The sequence below is a fragment of the Apodemus sylvaticus genome, chromosome 6 (genome assembly GCF_947179515.1).
Source record: "Apodemus sylvaticus chromosome 6, mApoSyl1.1, whole genome shotgun sequence".
In the NCBI taxonomy this organism is placed as follows: Eukaryota; Metazoa; Chordata; class Mammalia; order Rodentia; family Muridae; genus Apodemus; species Apodemus sylvaticus.
In genome coordinates this window covers 93,991,609-94,006,143 of record NC_067477.1, presented here as the reverse complement: position 1 = coordinate 94,006,143, position 14,535 = coordinate 93,991,609, and the positions used below count along the sequence as shown (strand labels likewise).

Here is a 14,535-nt window from a genome sequence, read left to right as displayed (position 1 = left end):
CGATCCTCCAGCTTCATTCATACTTGTGGGGCCCAGATTTTAAGCCTTTAAAAAGCTTTGCTGAATGTTTATTGTTTGTTTGTTCTTAAGAACAAGATCTATTTTATCGTTTATTTGTTATATTTACTCTATGAGTACATGTATGGCCGTCTGTGTGTGATACGTGTCACGGTAGAAAAGGGGGTTGAACTTAGGTTGACTGGCTTGTCAACTGACTTGACTTTTGCTACCTAAGTTCTCCCTTTAGCTCAGTTTTGTTTTTTAAGAAGCTCATTCGTGAAGGTATATCATGGACAGAGCTCTTCTCTTAGAAGAGCCGTATAACCTCACTATCTTAGCATGCCTGAGCACATCAGCAGGGCTTCATCACAGTGCTTGCACACATGGTCGTTCTGTTAAGCTGTGGGAAGTTTGCAAACTTGGGGTCTCTCTGCTACGGAGCCACAGAACCCCAGAAGTATATGTAAAGTCACAGTGGGATCCATCCAGGGCCCTGACAGGATTTTTCTTTTTCTTTCTTTCCTTTTCTTTTATTATTTGAAATAGAGTTTTTCTACATAGCCCTAGCTGGTCTGGACCTGACTGTGTAAGTTAAGATAGCTGCCAACTTACAGATATCAGCCTACCTCTGCCTCCATAGTGCAGGCATTAAATGCATACGCCATCATACTAGGCCTAATGTGGCTCTTGTCACGGCGTTCGAGACTGCACCCAGCTTTTCTAAAGCTAATATAAGGAGTTTGCATGGTGCATAGTGAGGAATGCTTCTGGGTCAAGACAGCAAGTGCCAGGCCCTGGAACCAGGAGCTGTGTTTGACTGCTGGATGGAGGAGACCTATCTGTGGCGTGGAGCCCAAGAAGGAGGTAGAAGCCTGCTGCTTTACCCTCTTTGCAACAGTTGTGACAGTCATTGAATGGGTTAATTCCATCAGTGATTCTGACTTCATTAGGGCCAAGGGTACCACCAGCTGTTAGAGGAACACTCTTCACAAGATAGGAAGTACAGTCAGACTAGAGGTGGAGAGTGGAACTGGAGATGGAGGGACATATGATGTAGGAGATGAAGTAGATATGAAGTCTAGTTACACCTTCCTATATGGGAAGGCCAGGGCATCTGAGATACTACTCTCAAAGTCCTGTGCTGAGCTAATAGGAACAGCTGTCCCATGGAGGGCAGGTAGGGAATTGTCAGTCAAAATGTGTCTTGGCTAGGGTTTCCATTGCTGGGAAGAGACCATGACCAAGGCAACTCTTATGAAGAACAGTTTAACTGGGGCTGGCTTACAGGTTCAGAGTTTCGGTCCATTTTCATCAAGGCAGGAGCATGGCAGCATCCAGGTAGGCATGATGCAGCAAGTTCTACATCTTGTTCTGAAGGCAAACAGGAGACTGACTTCCATGTGACTAGTAGAAGGGTCTCAAAGCCTACTTCCACAATGACACACTTCCTCCAACAAGGCCACACCTCTATATAGTGCCACTCCCTGAGCAAGAGTATTCAAACCACTACACAGTGTCAAACATTCGTTCCCTTAAACCATTTGAAAGGATTTTGTTCTAAACACCCTGGTGATGTTGAGTAGAATTTACTCACATGTTCAAGGCAAGATAGAACTAGAGAATGTGTTCCCATATTCAGGGTGAGATAGATGCTGAAGTGTAAACAGCTCCTGCCTAGACAGGATGGTCAACAGGACACCAAGTCCTCTAAGAGAGGTGGACTCTGGAGATGTGGAAGGTATAGATCACATAGCCTCTTCCCTCAGCCCCTGCACATGGTAGTCTGTGTCTACAAGATCTCTTAACATTTGAGAAGTACATTGAGAAGATGTACTTAATCATGCTAGGATAGGATGTTAGAATTCTCAGCAAATTGTATGATTGCAACCCACAGTCTTAAGGCACGGCAGTTTAGCATGCTGGCTGAGGCCACTTATCTTCCTGCACATGAAGACCTCCCTTCCCTTGCTGTGCTTCACTGGCAGGGACCTGCAGGAAGAGAATACCTGTAAAATCTACTGTGTGCTCTGTACCCTGCCTCTACACATCATTGAAGATAATCATTTCTGTCAGAAAATGCCCCCAATATCATCCTCAAACACAGTTTACTGGGCTCAGGAAGGACACTGACAGCTACAGGTTCGAATCTGCCGTGAGATGTAATCTAGGAGATCCAAGTTTTCTCTCTAGAACCCAAGTGAAGGCAGAAGGAGAGAACCTACTCTACCCACATGTGTACCCTTCAAACTTGCACATGCACACACACACACACACACACACACACACACACACACACACGAATGCAAGTAAATAAGCATGTATGCACACACAGATCCATAGTGGAGAGGTTGTAAATGGCCATGGCCATTAAGCACAGCCCTTGGGACAGGTAAGCAGCTGGCAGTGGCAGACTTGCAGGAAACTGCTGCGTGGAACCTGCCGATTTCGTGCCCACCTTCTTTCCCTCGGACTCGGAATTCTCCTTCTGAACTTCCATGTTTCTCCAGCACATACCGAGCCCTGCCCTGCCCTGCCCTGCCCATCTCTGCTCAGTTTCCACAAGTGTCATTCTAATGCTGGGCAAACAGTTTGCTAATTTACACCACAGGAATTCCCTTTCAGTTGTAGACATGGGTTCAGTGGATTGTAAGTGACAATACATTGATTCCCTCAAGCCTCTGTTACTACTACTGTCTCACGCTACGGACCCCCATCAGCAGCAGGGCTCAGCAGTCCCTGGTGATTGACAAGAGAAGGGTGTGTGTGTCCACAGTTCCCTCAGCACACAGCTTTCCAACAGCAGCCCTGTTTGCTTCCCTTCTTCCATTATGCAAGCATCCCTCATCCCTGTGGCTCCTCCTCTCACCAGTACTCTGATGACAGTCTTGTTCCCAGACCTCTGTTCTGTGTCCTCTCTGACTCCTACAAGCAACGATCTGCTTGTAAGTGTTGCTCTCATCTCCCCCGTGAACTGTGTATGGGATTATGGTGTTCAATTGCAGCCATTCAAAAAGTGTGCTGTGGAAGACGGTGCCAAAAGACATCCTAACAGACAGAAAACGAGCTAATTTATGTTTTCATTCCCCATTGGGGAATGACGCCGTCTTTAACCATCAAAGCACCAGTTTGTAGCATTATTTTCATTAACAGGTATTCATTCATAAGCACAGAAATTCCTTTAGTACAACCAAGCATTGCTAAAAGGAATACAAGGTCTAGTTTTAGGGTGTTTTCAGCTGCCATTCAGTAGCTAGTCAGCATTTCAGCTGCTCTGTCTGGGGCTGGTGGTGGAGTACTCAGGGTCTTGCTAGGAGAGAGGGCTTGCGCCTGTCCTGTAATAATTCTGATTTTAAAAACAAGAATGTATTTAGAATATGCCCTCTACAAAGGAGAGGAGACATTAACTCCTTTAGTTGAGTCGTATGAGCCTACACTCCTGGAGGAGTGTGTATCAAGTCAACAATGTCTTCAAGTCTAGGGCACACCACACCCACACTCTGTGCCTCAAGAGCAGAAAAATAAGGTCAACTGCTTTTGTACTCAGCGACTTTTGACACTGTGACACCAGCAATCTCAGAGGTTCTCTATAACATGTAAAGATACTGAAATTCACCTTAAAAATCCTGTGAAATTAACCTTTAAAAAAAGGCTGTGAAGAGAACATGGTAATAAAATCCCATCATGTATGCATATGCATCCAGTTCTGCTCCATGATGCCTTATGTCTAGGGTATTTGTAGGCTTACCACTAGAAAAAATACTAAATACTAAAATACAAATCACAGCCCACAGTGAGGCGCAGGCTCTATGGTCTTCCTACCTGAAAAGTAGCTGTCTGTGCATTGAGGCACTGGCAGGGTTAAGTACCTCATCAGTGAGCAAAGTGGTTTTGGTTCTCAGACCAAACAGAAGATACTTATTATTTTTAATTTGTTGACCGAAACATTCTTAATATTTAATTTAAAAATAAGTGCAAACATATGGTTCTTTGTAATGGGGAAAGACATTACTTTAGAAGTGGTGTTATTGAAGATTACAATAAATGAACTTTATATGCAATCCTTAAACATGACTTTTTGGTTATAGTTAGTTCCTTCTAGTTAAGGTACAGATCACTGAGTGGGTGTGTGTCCTAAGTTATTGAGGAAGGAGATACTGAGGCAGACTTCCCAGAGAAAGATTTAAACCTGGACTTCAGACTGTGAAGATGGCTTAGAGGGATGAAGACCTACATTCAGATGACTGGCACATGAACTGGATATGGCCATGTATTTCCCTGTAAATCTAGCCTCCACACATATACATACATGTGCCCTTGCATATGTGTGTATGTGTGTATGCATGTACTTATAGCCCCAGATCCCAAAATAACAACCAAACAAAAATCTTGCATCTTTTTTAATTATTTTATAATTTTGTACTAAATTATATTTTAAAAAATTATATTGCATTTATTTTGTATGTGTGCACTTTTACACGTGTGCCTGTAAACCATAGTATGCTTGTAGAAGCCAGAGGACAACTTTTGGGTTGGTTCTCTCCTTCTCCCATGTGATTGCCGGGGAATCAGACTTAGGTTGTCAGGTTGGGTGGCAAGTTTGGCAACAAGAGTCTTTATACCCTGAGCCATCTTGCTGGCCTCATGAATTACAGTTTTGATATTTAATACAATCATGAACTAGATCACCTCTTTGCAAGCAGTAGGTTTTGCTATTCTGGTGGGTTTTGTGTTTCCATTGAGATTTTGGAATAATGAGGAAAATAAGCAAACATTAAAAGCAAAACACATCTTTGTGAAACTTTTTGCAAGCGTTTTAAATTTAAATCATGATTCTTCCTGTATTATGATGCTGAGCTAGAGTGGGAAATTTTGTATTTTGTTTTTTGACCTTTATTGAAGTTTCTTTGCACTTAGAGGATTGTGCCAGTTCAGAGGTCAGTGCTGTAACCTGGGGGAGAAGGGAAAAGGAGCTTATACTGGCTGGTTTTGTGTGTCAACTTGACACAAGCTGGAATTATCACAGAGAAAGGAGCCTCCCTTGTGGAAATGCCTCCATGAGATCCAGCTGTAAAGCATTTTCTCAATTAGTGATCAAGGGGGGAGGGACCCTTGTGGTGGTGCCATCCCTGGACTGGTAGTCCTGGGTTCTATAAGAGAACAAGCTGAGCAAACCAGGGGAAGCAAGACAGTAAGCAGCACCCCTCCAGGGCCTCTGTATCAGCTCCTGCCTCCAAGTTCCTGCCCTGTGTGAGTTCCTGACCTGACTTCCTTTGGTGATGAACAGCAGTGTGGAAGTGTAAGCTGATCAAACCCTTTCCTTCCCTACTTGTTTCTTGGTCATGATGTTTTGTGGAGGAATACAAACCCTAAGACAGTGCTAGTAGCTAAGTCTTCCAGAACCTTCCCTTGCACTAGTCTGTGCTCAGTCAAGCCCGATTCCCACCCATTGCATTTCTCCTTCTGCTGTGTACAAAAGTACAGACTCTGGCAGTTCCTAGTTTCTGAGTTCTTACTTGCCATGTAAGGGAGCTTCCTCTGCCCTGATTCTAATCCCCGCCTCCTTTCCCCCCAGCCCAGGGTTTATTTCCTTAACCTAATATCCCAGGGCCAGGTCTTTAGAATAGAACCTTGGTTACCATTATAGCCAGATAAGGACTAGGAGGCAAGCCATGATCTTGCCCTAAAAAAATCACTGTGTAGGGAGCCTTTGAGTGATTGCCTATGCATTCTAGGGCCACCCATATGTCAAGTCTGCTTAACACATTGAGACCCCGTTTGGGCTGTCACTGCAGTCCCCAAATTCTGTGGATACACAAGTACAGTTGATACTCAAGATTAGTGCTTATGGGGCTGCTCACTTGTGTCTGTGCCCTTTGTAGTGTGCTCCCTGGTCTCACTTCTGTTGGTATTTATGATCTAGTGTCCAGGGTTTAGGAAAAAGCTGATGTTCATCATGAAGAGCTTCTGTATGGACAGAGCACTCAGAGTTCACTCTCAGAGATGCTTTTAGGTAATCATTCTGGTTATAGCCTTCCCAGGACTTTATAGAGTCCACCTCCATTCCTGCTTCGTGCCAACTTCATGGGGGGAAGTTTGAGACATTCATTACTTGCTGGGGAAATGTTTTTCCCAAACCATGAGGGTGGGCTCCAGATGGTCTGAGCATTAGCAAGTGGGTGGGAATCACTGTTTCTGTGGACATCAGCTCACTTTCCCCACTCCTGGCTCCCTTCTCCTGCCCTCCCTCTGCTCTCTCCTCCCCCCACCCCCAATAGAGGAGAGTGAGAACTGAGAGCCAGAAAGACACTTGGACTAACCGAATTTTTTTCTTTCTTCTTCCCATTTCGTTTAGAGTTTTTGGTGGAACTATTATGATTTTGAAAATAAGAGTACCCCCCTCCAAAAATAAGTTCCAATGCCATCTGAATTGTGTTAACTCTATGATGAAGATGGGAAAGGACCCCACACTCCAGTTCTTTATGATCTGTCTCCAGAGGCATGTGCAGATGTTTCTGTAAAAACAAATGAAGGGTTGATCTATTCACACTTAAACTTTACAGCAGTGATAAGCGAACTAAGGGCTGGAGAAGAAAGAGATGCAGCAGCTGCTGCTTGCGCACACAAATGATTATACATGCTTGAATGCCATGACTATATCACGCATTGTACACACATGTGCAAACACATCTGTATGCTGCGACCTTCCTAGCATTGTTTGAGCTTCATATGGCTTTCCCTGGAGAGTTTGCTAAAAACACATGCCTCTGTCCTGCCCCACAGTTCCCACATTGTGCTCTTGGGTGTGACCCAGAATTTGCTTCTGGAAGTCCCCAGATGCTACCACTGCCACTACCTTGCTGCTTACTGGGGACACTGCAGGAACCTTGTAAAGGACAGTCTTCCCTATGGTTCCCTAAACGAACATTCATTTATGTAAGCAGCCCTGTCATGAACCTGCATGTCCTTGAACCAGGCTCATCCTTGAAAGGGTATTTGGTTCCTCTTGTAACATCCCAAGGCCATATATAGCATGTGGAACTGAAGCATAGACCATCTATCATCAATCCTTCGTTTTCCTCTGTAAAGTGACAATGTATAAAGCTGTCCCAGTGTCTCCATGAGGTATGGACATGTAAACTGGATTGTCAGCCTGCTCCAGTTCCCCGACCATGTCCATTTCAGCTCTCTTCCTTTGTTGTGATCATCGGAGAGAAAAATACACAAGTATATAAGGGTAAATATTTGTCCTTCTACTTGGGTATCCTCCAGTGTTCAGCTTGGCTTTCAAGGTCCAATTTCTGCAATATTAAGTATGTTGCAAGGTCTGCAGAGTGAGCTTTTCATCTCAACTGCCCTTTGCCAGGTCTAGAATTCCACTTTGGTTCATAGTGGTTTCAGTTTGTTGGTTAAGAACCCTGCTGTGTTGCAGAGGGGACCAAACCCTCTGACCTTCTTTCTTAGCATCAGGCTGTGATTGGCAGTCCTTGACTGCTTATGTTACGATTTGTGAAATCACATTCTGAACTTACACCAGCTTTCTCTAGCAGGAATGCATGGTGACTAAGATGAAGTCACATAACAAAACAAAAAACAACTCGGATACCATCTTATCCAACTCTGCTTGTTGGATGTACTTAGATTTCAGTATGTGATCCCTGGTGTGCAGTTATACCATAACCATCTCAGCCCTGACCATGGCCAAGTGCCCAGAGCCGGCCCTCTGTCCCTACGACCAGAGGATTGGGGCCCCAACTCTAGACCAGGGAGGATATCCTTCTTAGCTTCTCTGTCCTGCTTGGGCTTCATCTTTTTTTTTTTTTTATTCGATATATTTTTTATTTACATTTCAAATGATTTCCCCTTTTCTAGCCCCCTACTCCCTGAAAGTCCCGTAAGCCCCCTTCTCTTCCCCTGTCCTCCCATCCACCCCTTCCCACTTCCCTGTTCTGGTTTTGCTGAATACTGCTTCACTGAGTCTTTCCAGAACAAGGGGCCACTCCTCCTTTCTTCTTGTACCTCATTTGATGTGTGGATTATGTTTTGGGTATTCCAGTTTTCTAGGTTAATAACCACTTATTAGTGAGTGCATACCATGATTCACCTTTTGAGTCTGGGTTACCTCACTTAGTATGATGTTCTCTAGCTCCATCCATTTGCCTAAGAATTTCATGAATTCATTGTTTCTAATGGCTGAATAGTACTCCATTGTGTAGATATACCACATTTTTTGCATCCACTCTTCTGTTGAGGGATACCTGGGGCTTCATCTTAACGCACCAATCTCTTGGCCCTCATAGATGCTTCCTAGCTTCCGAGAGCCTCATACACATTGTCCGTTCGTCTTTTGAAATGGAATTTGATAGAGAGTGGAGTTCAAGATGGTGTGTATGTCTAGTTTCCCTAGTTGAGTGTGTTTTCTCCACTATAAGTAGTGATGTGCAGCACAACTTCCGGAATAGATCATCTGTCCAACACTTGTGTCAGGTCAGAGCTTCTCCTCCATGTTGGAGATCATGCTAAAGCCTGACTAACCAGGTTTCATTTCTTATCAACAGTTGGTTCTTTGGCTTCGTCCTTTCCACAGAGTGTTTCCCTGGGTCCCACCCTTTCTCCTGACTGCTCCACCTCTCCCACTGAATGCACTGTGAAGTAAAAATCTTACTTGAGTGAAAACATCTGTGAGTGCAGAGGAGTGCTGGCCAGGGCAGGGTCCCCAGGAAAATCTTAAGAGGAAGTGAATAAGAGGAAGGCATGATGTGCAGACTGTAATGAAGCTGTGCTAGTCTAGGAGCAGAAAGGCAAGCAGCCTTGACTGTCTGTCCCTTCACCTGGAGAACTTGTCCATAGCAAGGAAGAAGTACGGGGCAAGAACCACATCCCTCTGCTGCCTCCTTAGCCAGACAGTTCACTTTAGTGACTCAGACATATTTCCTAAAGTCTCTTTTTTTTAAATCATAAACTGGAACTGATTTTATAAGTCACTGGCATCTATTGAATCTGCATGAAGTAACTAGATTCCTTAAGTGACAGTGAACACTTGAGGTCTGAGGATGTTCTAGGAGAAACAAGTTCTCATTGCCTTGGCTTTGTGTTGTCCCAGGGTTCCTGTTCTGTCCCAGGGCTGACAATAGAGTACTCCATGTTGGATGGTTTAATCAGAAGTGCACAGCTCTTGAGGTTGGACCCCTAATCAGGGTGCCCCTCCCCCCACTTGACCTCCTCTTCCCTCCAGGTAGACTTGTGACCTTCACTAGCTGGTCCCAGTCTTCCATATCTGTCTCCCTGTTTCCCTTCCTATGACCATATCAGCTGTGTTGGGCTGGGACTCACCTTTTAACCTGATCTCCTATAGAAAGACCCCATGTTCATATGCAGCCACAGCCACACCCTGACAAACTGGGGTTAGGATTTGCATATGTGAATTCTGGGGAAACACAATTCAACCTTCTTCAAAAACCCCTGTCAAAGTTGGAGGAAGGAATTTTAATTTTCTAAGGCAACTTATTAAAGATACAGGATTCTTTATTACTCAATGACTTTCACATGTGTAAATGTAGGGGTTTTTTTTTTAGTTGTTTATCGTGTGTGTATGTGTGTGTATGTGTACAACTTTTTTGTGTGCCACTCTATCTGTGGAATTAGAGAGCAACTTCTCTCCCTCCACCTTGTGCATCCCTGTTGTCAGGTTGGTGACAAGTACCTTACCCCTGAGCCATCTCACCAGCCAACCTATAAATGTACTTTTCAGCTCAAGCTAGAGATGAGCTTCCCTGAGGAGGGAGGCAGATGTCTGCTCATTTTCACTTCCTAGCTGCCCAGTCTGTGGGCCTATCACACTCTGTGCGAATGGTCAGATTCTCCCATGCTTGCTCTGAGGTCAGCTCCATTGGGCTCAGAACCGTCTTCTGCTTGGCCATCCCAGTTATTTTTCCTCTCTGGTCCCTGTGTGCAGCCTACATATGTGCCCCTCCCCAGGGAAAATAAGAACCAGTTTTAATAATTTAGTATAAGTAGAACTCTGCTTATCTACTTGTTTGGAAGCACCTGTCTGTAGTCTGTCTGTATACAGGATGGCCTTCTTTTTCCAATTCTCCTGCTGAGATGACTTTGTGCTTTGGGACACCCAGTAAGTTCATGGAGAGAACACAACACCGTGGTCCCCCAGCTGTGTTCCGGCCCATGTTCTTGCTGGTGAATGCTGATGTGTTTCAGTGTCCACAGCCCGTGTGACACCTTAAATCTACACAGATCTACCTGTGTGTGTTTACTTGAGACATTTTTTAAAAGGAGTTTGTTCAGTGGACTTGGTCAAGACTGGAATGTGCAGGCAGGGCATTCATTCCTAGCATTTTTTTAGGTTTATGATTTTTTTTAATCTCCTCACACTTACCTGTTAAGCAGATTAAGTGTAATGTTGTTCCTTCACTCAGAGGAATGTTCCTAATAATGAGAGAGTTTACCCCGAATGGTGGCCCATATGGTATAATTTTTATAATGTCTTTTCATCTTGAAGTCATTTGTTTAAGGAGAAGAGCTGTGCATTTTCTGTCGTTAAAATACATTTCCTTTCTCTTCACAGAGATCTTCGGTTCAACAGAATCAGAGAAATCCAACCTGGGGCATTCAGGAGGCTGAGGAACTTGAACACACTGTAAGTTAGAATGCGTAGTTAGTAGGTAGTCAGAGAGTAAAGAAAGACGGTTGTCCTGTGTACCTGTGGGCAGATGGCAGGCGCTGTGGCCATCCCCGAATGCCACAGTTTCTGGGTACTTTATTGGGTTCTTTCTCCTACCACCATTATCTCTTCTAACCCCTCAACACTAAGTAGCCTGCTAATTAAGGGCATCACATTCCTTGAGGCAGGGGTAATCTTACCTTTAGGATATCCCATTTCTTCTTCCTATCTCTTTGATCACAACCAGTTGACAAACCGCAACAGCAGGGCCAGCAGCAGCTGCACCTCTTGGGGCTCTAGCATTTTTATACCCTTTCAAGAGTTTCCAGAATTCCAAACTATCTTCAGCTGGCAGAATCTCACCCCTGCCAGAGCAAGAGGCGAATCATAGTTAACTGCCGTGGACAATTTAAAGCAGCCCCGTACCCGACACCTGGGATTAAAACAAAAACATTCACATGACGTAACTGGGTTTTTAAAGAAACCAATATTCCCACTACAAGTGGAGATGGCTGAGGGAAGTCAGGATGGTAGAGACCTGCCTGCCCTTTGTATGTTGACAAGCATGTGGAGCACTGTGGGGGTGGGGCAGGTGTGCTTCAGGCCACGTTCTTGCTGGTGAATGCTGAAGTGTGTCACCGGACTTCCTGTAGGACTCACCCTCACTTCATACCTCCCTCTGCTGGCCGAGCTGGTCTTCACCTCTTTCCTGTATGGCTGAGGAGGGTTGTCTAATCCTGAGCTCGGGCTGGCTGCAGACAGGGTTTTAGAGCCACTGAATCGTGCCACAGAGATCTGATCTCCTCGGGCAGCAAAGAGCCACAGCAGACTTCAGGCTCTTTGAACACATTGGACACAGCTAGAAGCTTCTGCCAGGGATAAGGAGATAAGGAACCAAGTCCTGAAGGGCAGAGTGGGAGGTGGCTGCTCAGTTTCTCACCCTGTGGAAGGATGGCAGACCTCAGAGACTGACATCCTGTATGTCCAGGATTGTGTTAGACAGGCCGCTTTCTTAGTCCTGCCAGATCGGAGGCTCTGGGAGGTGCTGGGCTGAAGATGCACGCTTCTATGTCAAGGAGAGAGGATTTGCTTGTTCAGTGTATATCATAGTGGAAGAGAGCTATCGAGTAACCATAGTAACTCAGTCTGGTCCTGGAGCTGGGATGTAATCACGGCCGGCACAAAGTCTGGACTTGTTCATTTTCTGATCCTTCAGAAGCTGTAGAAGTTTCCCTTAGTGTAATTTGGAAGTGTTTTTGTTTGCTTCATGTCTCTTGGCATTTTCTTTCACAGGCTTCTTAACAACAACCAGATCAAGAAGATTCCCAGTGGTGCATTCGAGGACCTGGAGAACTTAAAATACCTGTAAGTTAAGGGGCAGCTTTTCACCCCGCAACACTGCTCTCTGCTCTTAGAGTTTGTAAATATAAAAATCAAGATCTGCTCTTTGTGAGTTCCTATAAAAGCTTCCCAAGTGGTTTTATTTTTAGAAGGTGAGTGAAATCCTAAAACATGTCATTGGCATAAAGTGATGGGGTGAGGTGGGCAGAGTGGCAGATACACGTGGGTACTGCCTTTGTCAGTTTGGGCTGGCCTGTTGGCGGGGCTGTTCCAGTTTGGAGGGGCAGTGCACATGGCTTGCTGGGGTACGCACAGCCTCCTGGGGTATAGCCACAGAGAAATGCATGTTGTAGATATGAGAACTCTGATGCTTTTCCAGGTATAAGTGGGTTATGACTGTAAATTCCTAATTTCTCTGGAGTGTCACTAATTCGTGTTAATGTTTTCACCTTCCTGATTTTGCCTCTTCTTATTTGTATCTAGTAAATTGTTTTTATTTCTGAATATTGACTTTTGTCATTTAAAGCATCTCTTGCTTGTTGAAGTCAGCTCCGAAGTTTAGAGAATCACCACTCTTTTTTGAAATATTAGGAAGCCCGGAGTAATGGTTGTGAGTCTAGCACATGAGAAGTTGAGGCAGGAGAACCACCTTGAGTTTAAGCACAGTATGAGGGTCACACAGGGATATCCTGTCTTGTACTTCCTTAGTAATCTGCCCAGGCACGTACTGTAAAAAGGAAGGACTTGAAAAATATGGTATTCCTATGGGTTGTGCCCAGTGTCCATTCAAGTCAGAAGTACCTGTCACCTACATTTATTGAATTGGAGGACTTCCCTGAGTAATCTGTTTGGTTAGTTATTTTTGTTAGAAATTCATACCATATTTTTTATAAACACCTCTAACTTGAACTGATAAAAGCCAAATCTTTTTTTTTTTCAGTGTGACTATGTACTAGAAATCTGTTTTGACTTTAGATATCAGTGGACCTCCCTACAGCTCTGTTTCTTGATGTATTTTCCTCAGTGAGATGGTTGTGTGCACTCTTCTCCCAGCTTCTGTGGCAGAGAATGCTGCTGACTTTCAGCACTGGTGCTTGAAGCCAGGATGGCAGGCTTCTGTTCTCTGGCTTTCTTGTTTACCTTCTCTCTGTTGTTGCCCAAATTCCACAGGAGGGGGGGTTGTGGGGGGGCGGCGGCGTTGATTTCCTGGAAAGCGGATGGTGTCAGCTGATGCCGGCACCAAGGGCTGTGTGTGCATCTGTATTTTTAACTGTTTTATGTTTCGTTTTATGTTTTCTTCTGAGAATACACTCAGCATCAGGAGGAAGTCTGGGCTTCTGTTTCCCACAGTGTCTTTTAAATGATACCTTCTGGCCTTATCTGTGACTGCTTTCCTTCCCAGATGACTTCTCCTCTCCCGGCCACAGAGAGTCATCTCAGAGTGGGATCAGGACAGTTGGTCTCAGTAGAGACGGGGTCACACTGGGAAACAGGCTGCTATGACCAGAGCCTAGTATCTCCTGCATCTTTGTGCAGGTCCCAACTAGTTCCCTGGGCTTTCATCGGGAGAGTACTTTTATAATCACTATAATAATGTATTTTATTTGGAATTATTTAGATTATGTCTAAAATGTGTTATTTTAACCTTGTGTATTTTTAGTCGAAACATGTTTTTGGACTCCGGGTAGTCCTTATTTCCTGGGTTTCTGTTGCTTCTAGTGAGGCATCAGCCATCTACTTCATTCATATTTCTTTTTTTTTTTTCTTTTTCTTTTTTTTTTTGGATTTGTTTTTTTCAAGACAGGATTTCTCTGTGTAGTCCTGGCTGTCCTGGAACTCAGGACAGGAACTATAGACCAGGCTGGCCTCAAACTCAGAAATCCGCCTGCCTCTGCCTCCCAGAAATGGAGGTACTGGACATGGAATCCAGAAATTTGCCCCTATACCTTTGAACTGTCCCCAAATCTTACCAGTGTCTTTATAAATACACATTCTTATCTGTTCTGTATTTTGTACATCCTTCAGAAGGGTTCCATCTTTCTGCAACAATTAAAGGCAATGTTCTTTGGTGTTTTGCTTAAAGAAGTCAACATAGGAAACAGTGGTAGCTCCAGCCTTGACTAAACAGCCTTGTGCATAATTAACTCCATGGCTCTATTTAAGAAACCAGGATGCATAAAGATTTTTTACTATAGGTTCACACAGCTTGGCGGACCCATGCCTGCATGGCTTTTGTGGTAGGTGCTGCGCTATTGATGGGGATAGACAGGCCCTGCATGGCTTGTGTTAAAGTTTGTGGTTCTCTGAGAACCACTTTCTTGATTTGCACAGAGGGAAAAGGCAAGAGCATCTTTGGTGGGTCACAGCAATTAAAGAGAGCACTTCTAGTCCCATGAAGTAGGATCCTGTACAGACAACAGTAAATACAGTGACTGACCTGATCCTGGACATGTCATACCACAAGGATTAAGGCAAAGAATATTGTCTTTTTTTGTTTGTTTCCTCTTTCTTACACATCA

The 14,535-nt window shown here is 44.4% G+C and overlaps 1 protein-coding gene across 2 annotated transcripts in view; it reads left to right on the top strand.

Moving 5' to 3' along the window:
* Pxdn (peroxidasin) overlaps nucleotides 1-14,535 on the top strand; it is a 77,957-nt gene that overhangs the window by 24,567 nt on the left and 38,855 nt on the right. For both annotated transcript variants that reach the window (XM_052186009.1, XM_052186008.1), the window contains exons 2-3: nucleotides 10,580-10,651; nucleotides 11,969-12,040. In XM_052186009.1, coding sequence (XP_052041969.1) covers nucleotides 10,580-10,651; nucleotides 11,969-12,040 — 144 coding nt within the window. The remainder of the gene's footprint in view (nucleotides 1-10,579; nucleotides 10,652-11,968; nucleotides 12,041-14,535) is intronic.